This window comes from Megalops cyprinoides, chromosome 20, assembly GCF_013368585.1.
Source record: "Megalops cyprinoides isolate fMegCyp1 chromosome 20, fMegCyp1.pri, whole genome shotgun sequence".
Lineage (NCBI taxonomy): Eukaryota > Metazoa > Chordata > Actinopteri > Elopiformes > Megalopidae > Megalops > Megalops cyprinoides.
Genome location: NC_050602.1, coordinates 26,569,054 through 26,587,500, shown reverse-complemented (window position 1 = coordinate 26,587,500; position 18,447 = coordinate 26,569,054). Strand labels below are relative to the sequence as shown.

General features: G+C 51.3%; 1 protein-coding gene across 1 annotated transcript in view; it reads right to left on the bottom strand.

The window, feature by feature from the left end:
• The window catches only part of LOC118796129 (tyrosine-protein kinase RYK-like), a 46,134-nt gene extending 29,207 nt beyond the window's left edge, over positions 1-16,927 (bottom strand). The window contains exon 1 of the mRNA XM_036554965.1: positions 16,252-16,927. Coding sequence (XP_036410858.1) covers positions 16,252-16,471 — 220 coding nt within the window. The 5' untranslated portion in view covers positions 16,472-16,927. The remainder of the gene's footprint in view (positions 1-16,251) is intronic.
• Positions 16,928-18,447: the final 1,520 nt, after the last annotated feature.

Here is an 18,447-nt window from a genome sequence, read left to right as displayed (position 1 = left end):
GCTAAGAACTCTATTCACAACATTTCCCTGACTCTGAGCTTGGAGTAATTAATGACCACTAACGAGACCCCGGGAGGATGCTTCAGTTTAAAATCCCAAAAGGACAGCCTTTAGGTGGACAAGACCACCTCCAAGTGGGCAGAGGTGAAACGACATCCCGAAACCCATTAACCAATCAAACACCTTAAACACTCGCACTAAACAGCCTCTTGGTTCCACTCTGTAAGGTCTGTAGCCAATCAGATTTGATCTACTGCAGTACCCTTTAACTGTGCTGGAAATAGAACATTCTTCGGTAACCCTGGCGTTGGAAATGCTGGCCTCTAAAAGAAGAGTACGGAGTCATTAACACGCTGAGTGATGGATTCCTCCACGCGGAGGGAGATTTTGGGCACCAGTGAGGTCGCCATCGACACAGATGGTTTTGGGTGAAGGAAAAAAAAACAGCTTAATGCCAAACAGGTGTGCGGGTTACAGGAGGGGAACCCAAAACCAGCGGCCTCGTTTGGTGACAGAAAGTGCTTTCAGATGTGGCTCCCCTTCCACACCTCGTCCCTCTGTGCTGAAGAACAAGCCGGCAAAACTCTCCCGGCTTCCTGTGGGTGGAGGCTGGCGTGGCTGCTGTGACCTGTCCCTCTACAGTTACAGTCTGGTCACGACACCTTTGGCCACAATTAACCCTCAACTGGAACTTTCTCACAGCAGAGGAACTGCTCCAGGAGTTCAGCACAATCATCTGGTCAAAAACCACAGCAGTGGCCAACGACACGCACCCAAAGCCCACATCATACCAACATTTTCCATTGGCTACATATTTTGATACTCCCTCACCCCAGACAAGCCGAAACTGCGCTGATAATCCTCACAAGCAGTGAAAGCAGACTGAACGCTCTCCAGCTCTGTCCTCTCCGGCTCTGTGTCTTTTCAGTAGTTAAAAAGCAACTGAATTTTAATTTAAAATCACCACATAAAAAAATACCAGACACTCGTGTTTATATTTCAAATGTTAGAAGAAGGCAGGGTTGGTAGCTCAAAGAAACTGCCTGGACTGACATTTAATTTTTAAAATTTTCCACATTTATTTTGTCGGCTGGGTTTCTGGAATGTTTTTGGAATTTTTAAAAGACTTAATCAAAGAGGACAGGCAGAGAAGGATCACATCTGCTTTTTTCTTCCTCGGAAGAAGCTGTTGTGACCTTTGGATAAGTGACGACTGAAGAAATGGAATTCTGCTGGAAGTGGAAAAGGACCCTGAGGAGAAGGAGGGCAGCTTCTGGGCAGACAGACAGAGACACTGAGGGTGGAGGAGCAGCAGGCCAGCGGGATGGCACAGAGACCCACGGAGAAAGCCACACTCCTTTCAAAAGCACTGGGCAGAGCGTCACTCTGCTGGAGACAGGCTCCTGGCCTGCTTTCTGCTCCTCAAAGAGCTTTTCTCTCTGCTCTGCACACCCCCTCTGCATACCTGAACTCTGCGTTTAGCTTGCTGTAGCTCCGGCCACACCTGATAGCCCTGGTTTAGAATGAGAAGAAGGCTACTTTTACAGGGGTACCTGAATGAATTTGCATGAGAATAGAGCATTCAGGTTTATGGCACTCTGAAAGAGCCACCACCTTCGCGACTCCAATTTGCTGTGGCGATGCATTGTGTGTGCTCAGACGTGTCTGCACCAAACCCCTCCTCCTCTTCCTCTTCCTCACATATCACATACCACAACTAACGGAGGGCCTCTCTGTACAGCAGCGCCGCCTGCTGGCCAGAAGCTGCCCTCTCCTGCACTTCTCTGACAGCACTGGCACATCTCAGGGATTCCGTTACCAGGACCAGGAGAAGGCCAGCTCCGCGCGACATCACACACAATCTAAGACGGCACGCGGACAAACCACGGCACACCGCGAGGGCCAAAGGATAGTGCCCATCGCGGCATTCCCAGGCGGACACACTCCCGCCCATCAGGGCATTCCCAGGCGGACACACTCCCGCCCATCAGGGCAGGGCATTCCCAGGCGGACACACTCCCGCCCATCAGGGCAGGGCATTCCCAGGCGGACACACTCCCGCCCATCGCGGCATTCCCAGGCGGACACACTCCCGCCCATCAGGGCATTCCCAGGCGGACACACTCCCGCCCATCGCGGCATTCCCAGGCGGACACACTCCCGCCCATCGCGGCATTCCCAGGCGGACACACTCCCGCCCATCAGGGCAGGGCATTCCCAGGCGGACACACTCCTGCCCATCGCGGCATTCCCAGGCGGACACACTCCTGCCCATCGCGGCATTCCCAGGCGGACACACTCCTGCCCATCAGGGCATTCCCAGGCGGACACACTCCCGCCCATCAGGGCAGGGCATTCCCAGGCGGACACACTCCCGCCCATCAGGGCAGGGCATTCCCAGGCGGACACACTCCTGCCCATCGCGGCATTCCCAGGCGGACACACTCCCGCCCATCGCGGCATTCCCAGGCGGACACACTCCCGCCCATCGCGGCATTCCCAGGCGGACACACTCCCGCCCATCGCGGCATTCCCAGGCGGACACACTCCCGCCCATCAGGGCATTCCCAGGCGGACACACTCCCGCCCATCGCGGCATTCCCAGGCGGACACACTCCTGCGGAGCTTCAAAGAGCCTCTCAGCCAGGCGACTTTATTTTCAGGACGAAACCCAAATGAAATCACGCTACGGTGAGATGGAAACAGACCGCATGATTCACTGCCCTTCCACTTCACTGCTGAGATTAGCCTCAGCGGGGCTCACCTGGGGCATGTTAGCATGCTACAAAATCCACTGCATCCGGCACAGCAGGTACGGCGCTGCGGGTACGGCACTGCGGGTACGGCACTGCGGGTACGGCGCAGCGGGTACGGCACAGCCATGTACCGAGAACACGTCCACCCTGTGAGTACATGGAGCTGCATTCTGTGACATATCGTTCTTCATTTTAATCTCATTAGAACTTTTCTAGCATGTGATTACTGATGTTATAACATCAATACATCAATGCTGGCCAACAGTCCACACTGCTTCCTGTGCCCATGAGCAGAAGACTGTCCCACAATGCACTGCTGCCAAGGAACAGGGGCACAGGACTGGCTGAGACTAGGGACCATGACACCCCAGGTCGGTGTGCAGGAGGTGCAAGCCAACACATTAGCCAGCACCATGATTAGATACATAGGCAAACGCACCTGCCCAAACTACCGTTTCAACATATCTTTCCTCACGCATCATTTCAGCATGGAGCAGAAAGCCCACACATTCTGTGCCAGCAGTTCCAGTCTCAACACTCCATGCAGCCTGCATAAACAGCTCCTGGTTCTGATTAATGCTTTAACTTTGGAAATAAACAATCACGGTCAGCTACAACCACAAACACCAGCCAGCCAATCACGCGCACGTTCACAAAGTCACCAAGCAAAGCCCTGCCTCTCCTGTGGTTCGCCAGCAGAGAACTTCAGACAGAACAGAGGAGAAGAGAGTTACAGACAGCCATCATGAATGAGTGGCTGCATCCTCAGCAATAGCACGGTCACCCTCACATCTGGAAAGGTACTTTTGATACTCATGTCCTTGTTAAAAAGGCCACTTCGGCTCCCTGCTGGTTAGGAGCAGGCCTGATGTTGATATTTCTGTGTATGTTGTGGTTTTGGTAACTCTCTGCGGAGGAGGAAGCCGCACCCCCCCCCCCCCCCCACACCCCCACCCCCAGGTCTGGAACAGTATCCTGGCAGCGGGTCCGACTTCCACCCGACACCCTGTGCCCCTGCCACGCAGACGACGATTTCCATAATTTCAGCAGACATCTGCCCAAATCTCCTGTCGGCGCCCCACCGTGTTTGCGTTAGCCTGCCTCTCGGAGAGGGCTAATAGAAGCCCCGGCACGCGCAGCCAGGCGGGGGTGGGGGGGACAGAGCGCCGGGACAGGCACAGGCTGCCGGCCGGGCCTCTGAAGCAGAGTCATGCAGGGCCGCGGGGCAGAGGGGCCGGCCATCGCTCTGCAGGCTACCAATTAACATGAGCAAGGGCCCCACGCCCCCTACCCCCCCCCACCTCTAAGCCCAAAATCAGGCCTCCCCCCTCCTGTCCCACCTGGACACACAGACCCCTGGTCCAGACAGCAGCAGCAACTAACGATGCAGAGAGGATTTTGGCGGGGGTGCGTCCTGCAGGGATCCACATTACTTTTCCATGCAGCTTCCAGTATATTTAAGATGATTTACATTACAGTGCAACCAGCTTTTTTTAAAGAAAAACTGGGTCACTTCTGCAATAAAATACAGGCGTATCGAGCAACGCGTTCAAAAGATGAGCAATCCTCATTTCCAGGAATCGCCCCGTGCACGTACATCTTTTGCTCTCCATTTTCAAATCACTCTCCATTTTTCAGGGCTTTGTCCGTACTTTCATTTACATGCATGGATCCATCCTTAAAAGCACGGCACATTTACATTTGTAAAAACAGCAGAGATGGTTAAAAGCATGGCCCAGAGGCCTGAGGAGTGCCTTACATAAAGGACTTCCATTAACGATCTCCAGCTATAAGGAGCGGCAGGCTCTACTTCCCATGATGCAGTGCGTGTAACCCAGCACTTTGCCGGGAGGCGCGTCTTTGTCGCCCTTTGTCAGGAGGCATGAGTGCACCCGGCAGCTCAGGGCGAGCTCGAACAGGCCACGTGTCCTGGAGAGAGGGGGGCACCTGCGGCCCGGCCGCCGTGGGGGTGCACTCACGCCAGACGCACTCTGAGCACACAGGGATCTAAACAGCGCTGTAAGCGGTGGAGAAAAGCACCTCGGCTTCAGCAATGCGGAGAGCACAAAAGAGCTTTTCGCTCTTCTCTCTGAAACCGCTCTTCAGCTGGGGCGGAGTCTAGATTAAATAAACCTTCAGAAATCGGATCGTCTTCTGAAGCGCTTGCAAGCCCATACCCATTATGAGTGGAGAAGCCAGAAAAGCAAAATGGCAGCAAAATGACAGAAAATTTAGCAGGCCACTTGCTAAAGCAGAGCCTGCCTTTGCGTCCTCTAATGAACATCCACTCGGTCGCGTTCCTGCGGTCTCGTTCACGCTGCCTCCGGTCTCCGTCAGGACTCTGCCTCTTCAAGAGGGCGGGGCTTGTTGCCGTGGCGCGCAGGGGTTAATGAATGCAGCCAGGCTTGCACAGGAAGGCAGCCCGACACTCATTACAGCCATGCATGTCTCTACCCTGCTGCCAGCTAAACCGCCCCACCACGCACACACACACATGCACACACACGCACATGCTCCTTCAAATAGACCTCCAACGAAGGGCGTTCACCCCCCCCCCCCCCAACACTGTGGAGCAATGAACCTGGGGGGTGGGGGCAAGCTTGGAGGAGAGCGGATGATCTCTACCCTTCACTTTTTCTCCAGGTATCCAAAGTATCCCATCAAGCTCCTTGATGTCTTTGCCCAGTTCGGGTTGGGTGTGAATGATCAAAATGATGAAACCTGTCTTATCTGGGGTTCATGTTACACCTGAAACAGGGCTTATCTCAGAACCCCCCCCCCCCCCCCAAACAACTACTCCATAGTAACAGAGCTGCTCTAGTTCAAGAAAAACCTTTAAATGCAGCTACTACTGCATAAGCATCTTACAGAAGTGCTTTCAAAATGAGCATCTTTCTCTGCACCACTCCCTGCCAAAACCTCCTGAAACAGATACATCTGTGACTGGTTCACCTCTGAATCACTGAGCCCACCCTACCACCCGATCCACCCTCAAAGATAACAACGATTTACCCATTTACCCAGTCAGACGATCGTTCTCTCCGCTGTAACAGAGGTATAGGCATGTGTGCCCCATGTGTGGTGACACCTCCATCTCACAAAGCGTCCCACACAGGAGACAAGCAGGGACTCCGAAAAGCAAGATGCCCCCGTGAGACTGAGACCAGATCAAAGCCACTCCACCTGACAGGTGAGGAATGGCATGCACCCCCTGCTCTCCGTCTCTCAGCCGCCCCTGATAAGACTGAGCCACGCCCTGTCCCCCCACGGCCAGGGGCGTTCGGGCACCTCCGGGGGGGAGGTCCACGTCACCGTGGAGACAGGAGTGAGGTGCGAGAGACACCCGGACATTCGGCTTCCTCAGTCTACAGCTGCCCTGAGAGACAGCATGCAGCGTGAAACCAAAGCCACCACACACTCACACACACTCACTCACACACTGTCAGAAACACAGAGAAAACTGACACCTAACAGTCTACAACACCCCATTCCTGTTAACTAGACCTCACATGAATACACTGTTACTCTGCTCTTCTACCTACGACTAGCCACTCTTCGCTGTTGAAACCTTTCTACAAGAGTACAGGTACTTAGTTAATTATGTACAGCTCTGTACGAGCTTCATCACGTACATCAGCAGTTAATGAGAGATGAAAGTTATGAGTTAATGAAATATGACTCTCTTCCACAGTGCCCTGCTCGGTTTTGTTTTGGTATGCAGGACGCATTTTTGGGGAAGGAGAGTAGCCGTGGTGAGGAGAGGAGGGGGAGGAAGGTGATCTTTGCCACACATCACATTTCCTGAAACGAAGAGGCAGATCTTTCCTGCAGAGTAACCACCACTCAGACCGAGGAATCCGCGAATATGGAACGCGCTAATCCAAACGGACTGGCTGCTGCCCTCCCAAAAAACACACGCGTGTGGCAGTGAACCAGAGCTCAGCGCAATCTGCGAAATCTAAATAAGTGACGCCACCAGCAGTGATAAATGGCTCGAGCCCCTGGGTGTAAACAGGAGACACGGCGATGCGGAGATCCTGTTTGTCTTCAGGAAACATCCCTGAGATATCGTTTCTGTCTGGAGGGGGTCGGCCCAAACCAAAAGCCATTTGTCAGACTGGTGAAGGCCCTCCAAGACAAACAGAGGCCCCTGGACTCTGAGGGGGGGGGGGGGGGGTGTAGACAAACACTGGCCCTGGTATTCCCTCCTCCTACTGGTGCCTTCTTCCATCCCATCCGACGTGTGCAGATAACAGCACAGCCCAGCACAGCACAGCACAGCACACAAGTCCACCAGCCTTAAGACTGCTCAGCTCACCCATAAACACAGCAGAACTGGGGGGGGACTGGGGGGCGCAAGGGCACAGAGAAACACAGGCACCCTGTGCCCAAGGTCGGCGCTAATGGCGGCTATGAGGCGACGCACACGCAGACTTGGGAGGGTCACACACTCACACAGGGCTCTCTCTTCAGCTCCCTGAAGGCTCCCTCCCTCATCAGCTCCCCGAGGGCCCCCACTCTGAGCAAATACACAGGACGGCTTTCTGAGAGAACCAGGCTAATCCAACATTCAGCTTCTGACCCCTTTCCATCTACATCCTCAGCTACATGGAGCATCTCCACCTCCACAGCATGGGTTTGGCTGGGCTGTTTGTGTCCTAAAGGTGCTCTCCCAAACAGGACAGCACTTTCATTTCTTCAACAAAACAACATGTTTCCTCACGTTCAGAGTTCTGCTGAGGCAGTTTCCTGGTCGGTCGCTGGAAACCTTCTGCTTCCTTGAGATTCGATCCAGATGGGCATCCTTCCTACGGCACCGAGGGAGTGTTCTAGCGGCCGCGAAACAAACATCGGCCCCACGCCCCACTGCACCAGTTTATCACATCAGATCATCTCACCGTTCATTCTCCGGGGCAAGAGCGCTGGGCCCTAACCTCTCCGTCTGTCTGTCTGAGAGCCAAAGCAGGGCCCTAAACTATCTGTCTGTCTGTCTGAGGGCCAAAGCAGGGCCTTAACCTCTCCATCTGTTTGAGAGCAATGGCTGCTGGCTGTGCAGGACCTGCCGAGGGGTGAGCAGACAGCTGGTCTCTCCCCTGTGCTTTCGTACAGGACCTGCCAAGGAGGGGTCGGGAGACTGGGTCCAGACTGGCTCGGGTTTAACGAGGACCCATCGAGCGAGCGGATTCCGAGGACAGCGGCTACGGGGCTTCACTGGGAAAATCCACTGCAATTTGTTACCGGGAGAGTAAATGAGGTGTGCTGTAAATTTTAGCAAGACTCCAACGGGGAAACCTCGACTTCCTGCGCCACAGACATGTAGTACAGGAGTAGGGATTTTATAAGGGGAGGGGGGGAGCCCACTACTCCCCTTTGCTTTCATACAGGTCCTGACAGGACCTCTCCCTGCTCACCCATTCCTGCCGGCTGCAGTCCGATCTGGCACAGGCTGCCACACTCCCTGATACCTCAGGAGTGCCATGTCTGAGCACCTCCCCGGCCCTGCCAGGGGTCTGGATGTCACAGCGTTTGATGAAATCGATGAGGCTGTCTGTGGACTCCACTCTGCCTCTGTGCGCGCCCTGGGCGCAAAACGTCTGCACGACGGACCAGGGTTGCCGTCTGGGGACTGAGAAGGTCACCACTCGGCTCCACGGTTCCCACATCAAGCTGGACGCTCGCTACACCCCCGCCAGGCCAGAAACCGCCGCCCGACACGCGTAAACTCCCCCACTGCACGATTCACTTCTGCATTGTGCTCTGACCATGTAAAAATAGAGCGGGACAGCTTTCATACAAAACAGATGAGCGGCTTTCCTTTATGCATTGTATTAAATTACAGAATTAGCATTCATGGTAACAATTGTGGATTTCTGTTTTGTTTTTGTAATTTATGACCATGTCAGTACTGTATTTATGACCGAGCGTAAAATACATTTCCAGGAACAAATGCTCAGTTATATGCGCTATAAACGGGTCCTGCATTTTCTGTGAGCGAACAGGAAAACATGTGGCTGAGGGGAAGAGAGCAGGCACTGTGAGGCCTGTAACTACACTTCTGCATCCCTGACCACTGCCTTCTCATCCTCACCACCACAACGAAGACCGTGTCAGCACCTGGAGGAGCAGCGCACTCCGTCAGAGAGAGAGAGAGAGAGAGAGAGAGAGAGAGCGCGAGAGAGAGAGAGAGAGAGAGAGAGAGAGAGAGAGGGAGAGAGAGGGGGAGAGAGGGGGAGAGAGAGGGGGAGAGAGAGGGGGAGAGAGAGAAGGGGAGAGAGAAGGGGAGAGAGAAGGGGAGAGAGAGAGAGAGAGAGAGGGAGAGAGGGAGAGAGAGAGGGAGAGAGGGGGAGAGAGAGGGGAGAGAGAGGGGGAGAGAGAGGGGGAGAGAGAGAAGGGGAGAGAGAGAGAGAGAGAGAGAGAGAGAGAGAGAGAGAGAGAGAGAGAGAGAAAGGGAAAGAAAGGGAGAGAGAGGGAGAGAGAGGGAGAGAGAGATATGGGGGGGGTCAGTGGGGGGGGGGGGGGGTCAGAGACAGCAAGAGAGAGATACTGCATGAGTGAGTAAGAAAGAGAGTGAGAATATTTTATTTATATATAAATAATTATTATTTATCTATTTTGCCTGTATATAAATTATTCACATTGTTGATTTGGCAACACAGCGACTGTCTGTCCTGCCAATAAAGAGTGAGAGAGAGTGAGAGAGAGAGAGAGAGAGAGAGAGAGAGAGAGAGAGAGAGTGAGAGAGAGAGAGAGAGGGGGAGAGAGAGAGGGGGAGAGAGAGATTGGGAGAGAGAGAGAGAGAGAGGGAGAGGGGGAGAGGGAGAGGAAGAGGAAGAGGGAGAGGGAGAGGGAGAGGGAGAGGGAGAGGGAGAGGGAGAGAGAGGGAGAGAGAGGGAGAGAGAGGGAGAGGAGGAGAGAGGGAAAGAGAGAGAGTGAGAGAGAGTGAGAGAGAGTGACTAACAAAGAGAGAGAGGGTGAGTGAGAGTAAGAGTTTGTGAGTAACAAAGTGGGGGACAGAGTAAGCAGGAGTCAGAGAAAGTGAGTGAGAGAACGAAAGAGTACGACCGACAACATTTCAAAGGCTGCTTAGCTGTGTAAAAAAGGGCCTAAGTTTCTTAGTGTGTAACAGACTTCAAGCCCAGAGATCAGAAACGAGTACAAATATAACCTTTGCATTCCCTCCTCATCGGGCTCTGCTGCACTTTGTTTTAAAACAGACAGTGGAAAAGCGACTGAAATCAGATCCCTTCAACATAAATCAGTTCCACTTTAAAGTAAAAAAAAAAAAAAAGTAAAATCGAGCAGAGGGATTAGGTTCTAGGCTCGAGATTTTCCAAACGCCCTGCAGATACCATGACAGATTAAGATCTGGGAGAGGAATTATGGTCTCTGGAAGACCCCAGAGACATGAGGGGAAACGGCTGAGGGATGGGGACCGGCCTGGTAGGAAGGGCTTTGGTAGAGCCAGCCTTCCTGTCAGAGGGCCAGGCTGAGCATGGCCACCCCCCGGCAGGACCTCCCCAGGCCTGTCTCTCTGTCCAGAACTTTCCCCCTGTTGTCCCCCGATGGTGGAATGACCTTCCACACTTCATCCATTCTGCCGAGTCCCTCTCTATCTTGAGGAAACATCTGAAGACACAGCTCGTCTGCTCTCACCTGAGCACCTGAAACACTACCTCCTAAAGGAATTTCTCTAGTTTCAAAACTGTTTCCTACTAAACTATATAAAAAAAGTGTAATCTAATGTTTAAAGCACTCGTTAGCTCTACCAGCTAGCTTGTACCTTGTCTGGCCAACCACTGAAACCTGGTCATGCAGCGCTTCTAATATTGTTATCTTGGTTTTCTGCCTGTATTTTACGCTACCTCACTTGTAAGTTGCTTTGGATAAAAGCATCTGCCAAATGAATAAATGTAAATGTCTCTGGTTAGACTGTCTCTGACCTGCCATTACTCTGAGTGGGTTCAGGGCCCGGGGCGGTGTCACTGGGCAGAACAGCTCAGATCAAACGACCAGCGAGTCCCACTGCCAATCACCACTTCACTCTCAATCACCAAAAACTACTGAAAAATTCAGGTAGATATTTGGGTGTTTTTATATTTTGTGTAATGCGGTATGGAACTAAATGTAATCACAACAATATTTAAGCGATCACATGTTTATATCACTGAAATAATTCCATTTTAAACACAGGACCAGTCACACTTGCTGCACAAGCTAGAGTCTGCACACTCTGACTAGCTTGCTTTAGCTCTTTTTTTCAAATATACTGGTAGGTGCAAACACAATACTCGGCATGTGTACAGCTGTGGATTTCAGCAGTCTGATGCCAGCGCTTATTTATAGACGCAAGCCTGTCTGCTCAGGTGAGTGACAGTGGTCAGGTAAGAGGGACAGTTAATCCTTCTCTCATTAACCACACACCTTAAACCCGATACTGTACAAGAGATGTGGCAGTGTAGCATAGTTGCTAAGGAGTAGGACTCGTAACTGAAAGGTTGCCGGTTCAATCCCCCCATTGGGGAACTGTTGTTGCACCCTTGAGAAAGGTACTTAACCCACAATTGCCTCAGTAAATATCCAGCTAGGATTGTAAAAAAAAAAAACTAAGTCCATCTATGAGACTCCATCTCTGCAGTCCTATGTGTGGCTGAGGGGAAAGGGGGAGTGTCAGCACACACAGGGGAGACCTCCATCTCAGCCCCCCCCACTCCTCCTTGGGTAACACTGAGACCCAATCCCAACCGCAGAGCTGGGGCCAGACTGCCCCCCTCCTCAGCGGGACCCTTCTCCCCAGCCCGATACCCCATCCTGTGGAAACCAGTTTATTTTTCCAGTAAAAATCCAAAAATCCAAACATGCCGTGGCCTTCTGCGTCCCCCCTGAGGAGCTGGCAGGGGCCCGGCGCTCTGGGTGCCAAGTTTGGCCGTTTAACAACCTGGCGGACGCCCCGTTGGCAGCGTCTGGGGTGACAGAGTCTGGAGCGCAGCTCGGACAGGACGAGACGTGTAAACTTCTGAGTCAGCACTGCCCGGCTTCCCACCTGAGGCCTGCAGGGGGCGCTGTGAACGCTCGGGTGAGTTAGTGCGCAGCGAGATGGCCAAACCACAGCTCCCAACACGCTGGCTCAGACTCCCTACACCACGGTCACGTGACTCGGTGGATTTAGGGGCCTGATCTGTAGGTGATGGAAAACACTCTGTAGGGGCTTTGCAGAGCCTACAGAGCCAGCTTCAGCGAGCATGCCTCAGCACATTAACAACAGCCAGTGCTCAACACTTTCAACAGCATTCCCATTATCCTCCGAGACTAATCACACATTAGATGAATGCTGGTAACATGATGATGCGTTTCCTCTGACCATGGCAGCTGTCTGGCACACAGCTCCAGAGAAACGAGGAGATACCATGACTACCTCTCATAACATGACAGGTTTCTGAATGCAGTTATAATATTGAAGAGGTGGATAGAGGTGTCTGAGCGTATGTTCAATGTCTTTTTTTTTTTCTTTTCATGAAACATACTTTTCTTTCCCCCGGAGCAATCATGCAGCAAAATCTCAAAACAAGCAAATCGCTGAAATAAAAACAAGCCTTTCTGAGGCAGGTTCACAGATATGCGTATTCTTTTTTTAACCAATGAGCTGCATGGCTTCTGCAGACACCACAAATCCCAGCCTGAGCCAGCACTAGCATTTAGCAGAGACATACGACTCGCGAATGAAGTGACTGTAAAATATGGAAGCCACAGACGGGAGATGACATATAGGGGTGTAAAAACAGCGTCCCGTCCCAACAGCAACGTCTACAGCAGGAGAGCAGAGTGCAGGAGCAAACCCATACTCTGCTCCCTCTAATAAGAGCGTAAATCAAAGTGGGGGGGGGGGGGGGGTGTTCACCCGTCAGTCTCTCATCCATCACCTCCGATCAGACACAGCAGTCCTCAGGACGACTCCTGGCCTCTGCCTCACGCCTGCTTTCAGACTCCGGCTCAGAGAAAAGCCTTTTCCCAGATTGGCTCGGGTTTAACGAGGACCCACTGAGCGAGCGGATTCCGAGGACAGCGGCTACGGGGCTTCACTGGGAAAATCCACTGCAATTTGTTACCGGGAAGGTAAACGAGGTGCGCTGTAAATTTTAGCAAGACTTTTACTCCAACAGGGAAACCTCGACTTCCTGCGCCACAGACATGTTATACAGGCGCAGGGATTTTATAAGGGGGGGCAGTTGGATAAAAATGCTGGTTAAATATCCACCCATAAATCCTAACCCATCAGACACAATCACCACATAAATAACAAACATTAAAAATCCATGTTCTCTGGTCAGGCAGGTGAAAAACACCCACACACATGTACACCTCAATCCACAAACTCCTAATGTAGAACACAGTATTCAAAACTAACAGTTCATCCCCCAGCGGGTCATAACACATGACGCTGAACATTGCAGTGCACAGCTGATACGGAAACCGTTAAGTCCAGTGACACAGAGGCCCCTCATACGCGCTTTACTGGGACACAGCGTCAGGAGCTCAGAGGAATTTACAGTGCAGCTGCTGCTCCTTTAGCACTCTGACCCTGCCAGCCTGGCTGTCCGACCGCGTCCGAGCGCCTCAGTGCTCCGGGTCGGAGCCACAGGCCGGAGCCACGAGTCGGAGCCGCCAGTGCGACCCACAAGTCCGCTTACAGCTCTGAACCCCGGGCTGTCCTGGCCTCCACCCTGCTGCTAACCAAGGCGGGCCCGACTCTGAGAGGAACTCCGCATCTCCTTCACGAGACCTGAAGCCTCAGCGGGAGAGAGGATGGGAGCGGGTCAGCACAGTCCGACAGAGAGACAGGAGCGGTCAGCACAGTCCGACAGAGAGACAGGAGTGGTCAGTAAAAACCGACAGAGAGACAGGAGCGGTCAGCACAGTCCGACAGAGAGACAGGAGCAGGTCAGCACAGTCCGACAGAGAGACAGGAGTGGTCAGTAAAAACCGACAGAGAGACAGGAGCGGTCAGCACAGTCCGACAGAGAGACAGGAGCAGGTCAGCACAGTCCGACAGAGACACAGGAGCGGGCAGCACAGTCCGACAGAGAGACAGGAGCGGGCAGCACAGTCCGACAGAGAGACAGGAGCGGGCAGCACAGTCTGCACCATCCAGCCTGATCTTCACCTCACATGCGGACCTCAAACTCCCCTGATGGCTGGCCTGGGCCGTCGCTGTGGTCACCCTCTCTGCGAATGCAGCGGACATTCCCCCAAAACCTTCTCCCCTCATCTCCGTTACTACAGAAAGCACCAAGGATGGGTAAATTGAAACCAGAGAGCCGACTCAGAGCCATGTGTGTCAGCTCTGTGAGCGCTGACTCGCTGACTCACTGACTCCAGCTCTCTCTTCTGGGCAGTCTGCTGGGAGAAAAGCTTCACCTTAAAGCCACATGTCCACTGTTTTTCTTTACTGAAGCAGTAAGCGTACAGCAGTCCTTGTGATGCCCGTGTGCAACAGGTCTGTTTGATGAATCACAGCTAAAAAAATCACAGTAAAACAGACTTTCCAGATAGTTAGTTATTAAACAACTTTAAACACTCAGGGCAGTGGTTGTGCACACCTTTGAACTAAACTAGTCTGCAGGTGAGACACAGGAAGTGATTCAACACAGCATCTCAGCTCCAGTCAAAAAAGGCTTAAAATTCAGGTTAAACATGCCACCACAAGTACTGATTAGCATCCCCATGTCAGAGAACGCTTGAACATCAAAATGGTGCTTAAACCGCTGATATTTCCTGAGGTATCAGCAAGGTTTCCGGGTATATTTAAACCTGTAAAAGGCCTACACAGAACCGGCAATGCAGAACGGCTGCGGGGTGACCTTATTCAGCCAGTCTGAAATCAGAGGGATGGACAAACGCACATCCCGACCAGCTCCGGCCTCCCAAACGCACATCCCGACCAGCTCCGGCTTCCCAAACGCACATCCCGACCAGCTCCGGCTTCCCAACAGACACCTGAATCCCCACTCCAGCTCCCCAGCTAAAAACCCGAAGCTCCACTCTTTCCAATAATGACTGCTGTGGTTTCACATGACTACCTGCACATCCCAGACACCAATATATCAATGACTCTGTTATTCGTCTGCTCTCACATTTTTCTTTCTCAGTAACAGAGATAATTAAAGTGCACGTCATGACCGTTTTAACTGATACATTAACCCACAGTGCAGTGGAATACAGGCTGCCACACGACACCAGCCAGTGGCCTGTGTCCACCGTAACTTATCCAAACGTGCTTCCAGCTTTTCCGGCAAAATTGCTGACTTCATTCCCAACAAATGACTGTGTTATGTTCTTGGCTAAGATGTAGCTGTGTTTCTTTTGACCCAAGATGCTTGTTTATAGATCAGATCTGATGGCAAGATACTTTGCTCCAAGCTCAAACTGGTCCCTGTCCTCACTGCATATGTTTCCCATTTCAGCATCATATTGCTTGAAGCCATTTTGAAATTAAATACTGTGCATACTGAAATTAGATTTTATTCGAAAATTTCATTAAATTCCCATTTTGAAATGCCTTCCCAATATTACCTCAGTTACGGCGGGCCTGATTAGATTATCTGAATGTCACGTAGGCTTACACGTAGAGACTGAAACATTTCCTATAAACTAAAAGTACTGTTGTTAGAGATCCTCCATACGCGCTGTAAAAACATAATGGCATAACTACATGGCCTACATGTTATTGATACTAAGAACCACTGTTAATTCAGCTATTCAACAGGAAAAAGAGCGCCGAGATCTCGTTTCCAAAAAAGCCATCCAGCAAGAATCATTTGCGTCCTGACCATTTTCTAACTAAACAGAGGAGCTAAACTGCTCATCTGAAGACGTATGCATAAATTACCATGACCACTGCGCTCATTCAGAGTTAGGAAAAGCCAAGAATGTGCCAAACCAGCTGCGCAGACGATGTTTGTCGGCTGTTTTGTTTATGTCGATAGTTCGCAATACCGCTAGACGAGATATAAATATAAGGAAAAACATTCAGCGTGTACTACATAAAATGCATCTCTCACCGCTGAAGAATGCGTGTCAAAGGCACTGCGGTGACTGGTATACGCTTTTAGGCTGCAGGAGCATGAAACATTTGTAACCATTTAAAGTAACAAGTAACAGTGCATTCGAAATGGAAATCTTCAGAGAACGCAGCCAGCAAGGTAGTTCTGCAGCTGTTACTGCGAAGCGCCGCGTAGCACAACTGTGTTACCAACTAGGGCTCAACAGTTTGTACATTAGTTAAAACTGCTGGTTACTTTTACAGCTATTTCACCGGTGGCGAAAACGTCCTGGACGTCGTGAAACCACTATGCGATGGGATTCTCAAGTAAAGCCACGTTTGCCCAAAGTAAATCCGCATTCTACCAGGCTTCATCTGCAAATGCTGAACTGCGTTATGCATAATTGCCCTGCAAAAAACTCCGTCAAAACAGATTTGTATGAAGTCGCCACTACTCACCTAAAAGCTTCTTCACCTCTGCTTCGTTCATGTAAACGCTGACACTGGGGCGACTGCTGCTGTCGATACCGGGAGCGATGGGGTTGGCGAGGCAGGCAGCCGCTTCGAGCAGGAGCAGGAAAAAGAAGCACACTCGCGTCCACGGCACCGAGTGGGGCCAACCCCGCGATCCTGCCCCGCCGCCGCTGCCGCGGACCGGCCCCGCCAGCGGCACTAACATCGCCCAAAAATAAACGTCCCCTCGCTTTAAATGATTACTCCTTTTTGGTGTCAGATCCGGCTTCGGTGAACTTTCAAGCTCCCCCGAAGCTTCAGTTTGCTCCGAAAAGTACCAAACATAGTCCTCGCTCGCGACTCTGGCTCGCTGGCGACCCCCTCCCCTCTTCTTCTCCGTCCCGGTTTTTCTCTCACCAACTGGATTGCTAGTTAGCTAGCTGGCTAACTTCACCAGTCCTCGCTGAATGCGCGGGGGATGTCCAGGTTTTCGGAAACTCAGATTTAAACGATCCAGCCTCCGATTACTACCTCGTCTTTTTTCGCGTGTTAGTGCAATATTTAAGAACCTTAAAAATACGCTGTTTAAAATGCGCCGATTAATAACGTGACGCGTACTCGTTTCATTATAGTCGACTTACTTCTACCCCCCTGCAATCTCAGTTTTCGTGAAAGAGAGGGGGGAAGCTCTGGTCACGAGTACGAGCACGCACAGCTGCGTCGTCGGCGCGCTCCCCTCTCACTTGTTAACTTGGGTGCTCCTGGAGCGGCTGAAGACCGACGCTGCCGCTGCACTCAAGGAATTTAAACACGGTTAGAGGGGGAGTGCTAGACATGCCTTCGTTGTTGTAAACAGATCCCGGGAGAGGAAAGGCGGTGAATTACATCATCGCTGAAGTTCACAGCACACTCGTTTCATTGCACATCCACTGTGTGAACTTTGAAAATGCAGACCACACTAAACGACATTAGAATTCAAAATCACGGCTAGTTTGTGCGCGTTTTGTTTCCACAGTTGGTTGTTACTCAGTCCCTTCTTTTAAAACGATGTAACCGAGTAGGCCTACCCCTCGGAATGCTCAGAGGAATACCACTTAGAATAGCCAGGTACAGAATTACATCAAAACAGATTTAAATACGCTCAGAATGACTTTCCAGATGATTGCTTGAACAGGGTGGCCATGTGTTGCTGCAGCTGAATTTTTAGCTACCACTTGTGTTGCTGTGACCGACGGCTGCTTCTCACCACGCTAATCCCTTGTATCCCCCCATTTGCCTGCTGGACTCCCTATTTCACACGTGCAGAGATCATGTTAACAGTTGCCCCTGTCCCACCTTTTATTTTAACCACACAAGGTGATATTCTCATTCATATGACCTTGCACGTCTGTGCCATTGCAGTAATGCTTCTGTAAGTACGATGGGATATACCTCATACCTATTTGTTTGCTTTCATTCTACTTCCTCTGACCAATTGACATTTACATTTATTCATTTGGCAGACGCTTTCATCCAAAGCGACTTACATAGGTTACAGTTCTTTACAATGTTATCCATTTATACAGCTGGATATTTACTGAGGCAACTGTGGGTTAAGTACCTTGCCCAAGGGTACAGCAGCAGTGTCCCAGCGGGGATTGAACCGGCAACCTTTCGAGACGTCATTCTTTAAACAAAAGTCAGGTTATCACTTTAACCTCACACCTTGCCCACTGAGGGTGAGTTCACCCATTCCAGTGGTATCACTGCAGTATTATAGTGTGTTGGTCTTCCAGGCTCTTACCGCTAAACTATAGAAAAATTAATACACAATGAAACAGTATACATGCACAGTGAAGACTTTACTGGGAGTGACTCATAAAATCTATTACATGTGAGCTCTCACTGAACTTCAAATACACCTGTGCAGGCATGATTCACAAACTATATCATCTGATAAGTGCAGCAGCGCTCAGACGTGTCTAACGAGAGACAACATGAGTGTGCATGTCTGCCCTGGGTCTGTAAGTGCGATTGAAGGAGTGCTTTGTGATCTTATGTGCACACACTGATATGCGCTTATAAGGTCAGGGACTTAAATAAAGGATTTAGCTTGGATCCTTCTTTTCAGGTATCAACACGCCAGACTCCCAGAGATCTCGGTTCAAGATGAGCCAGGAGAATGATTCTCAGAGATAATGGCAAACATGATGGGGAGCTCAT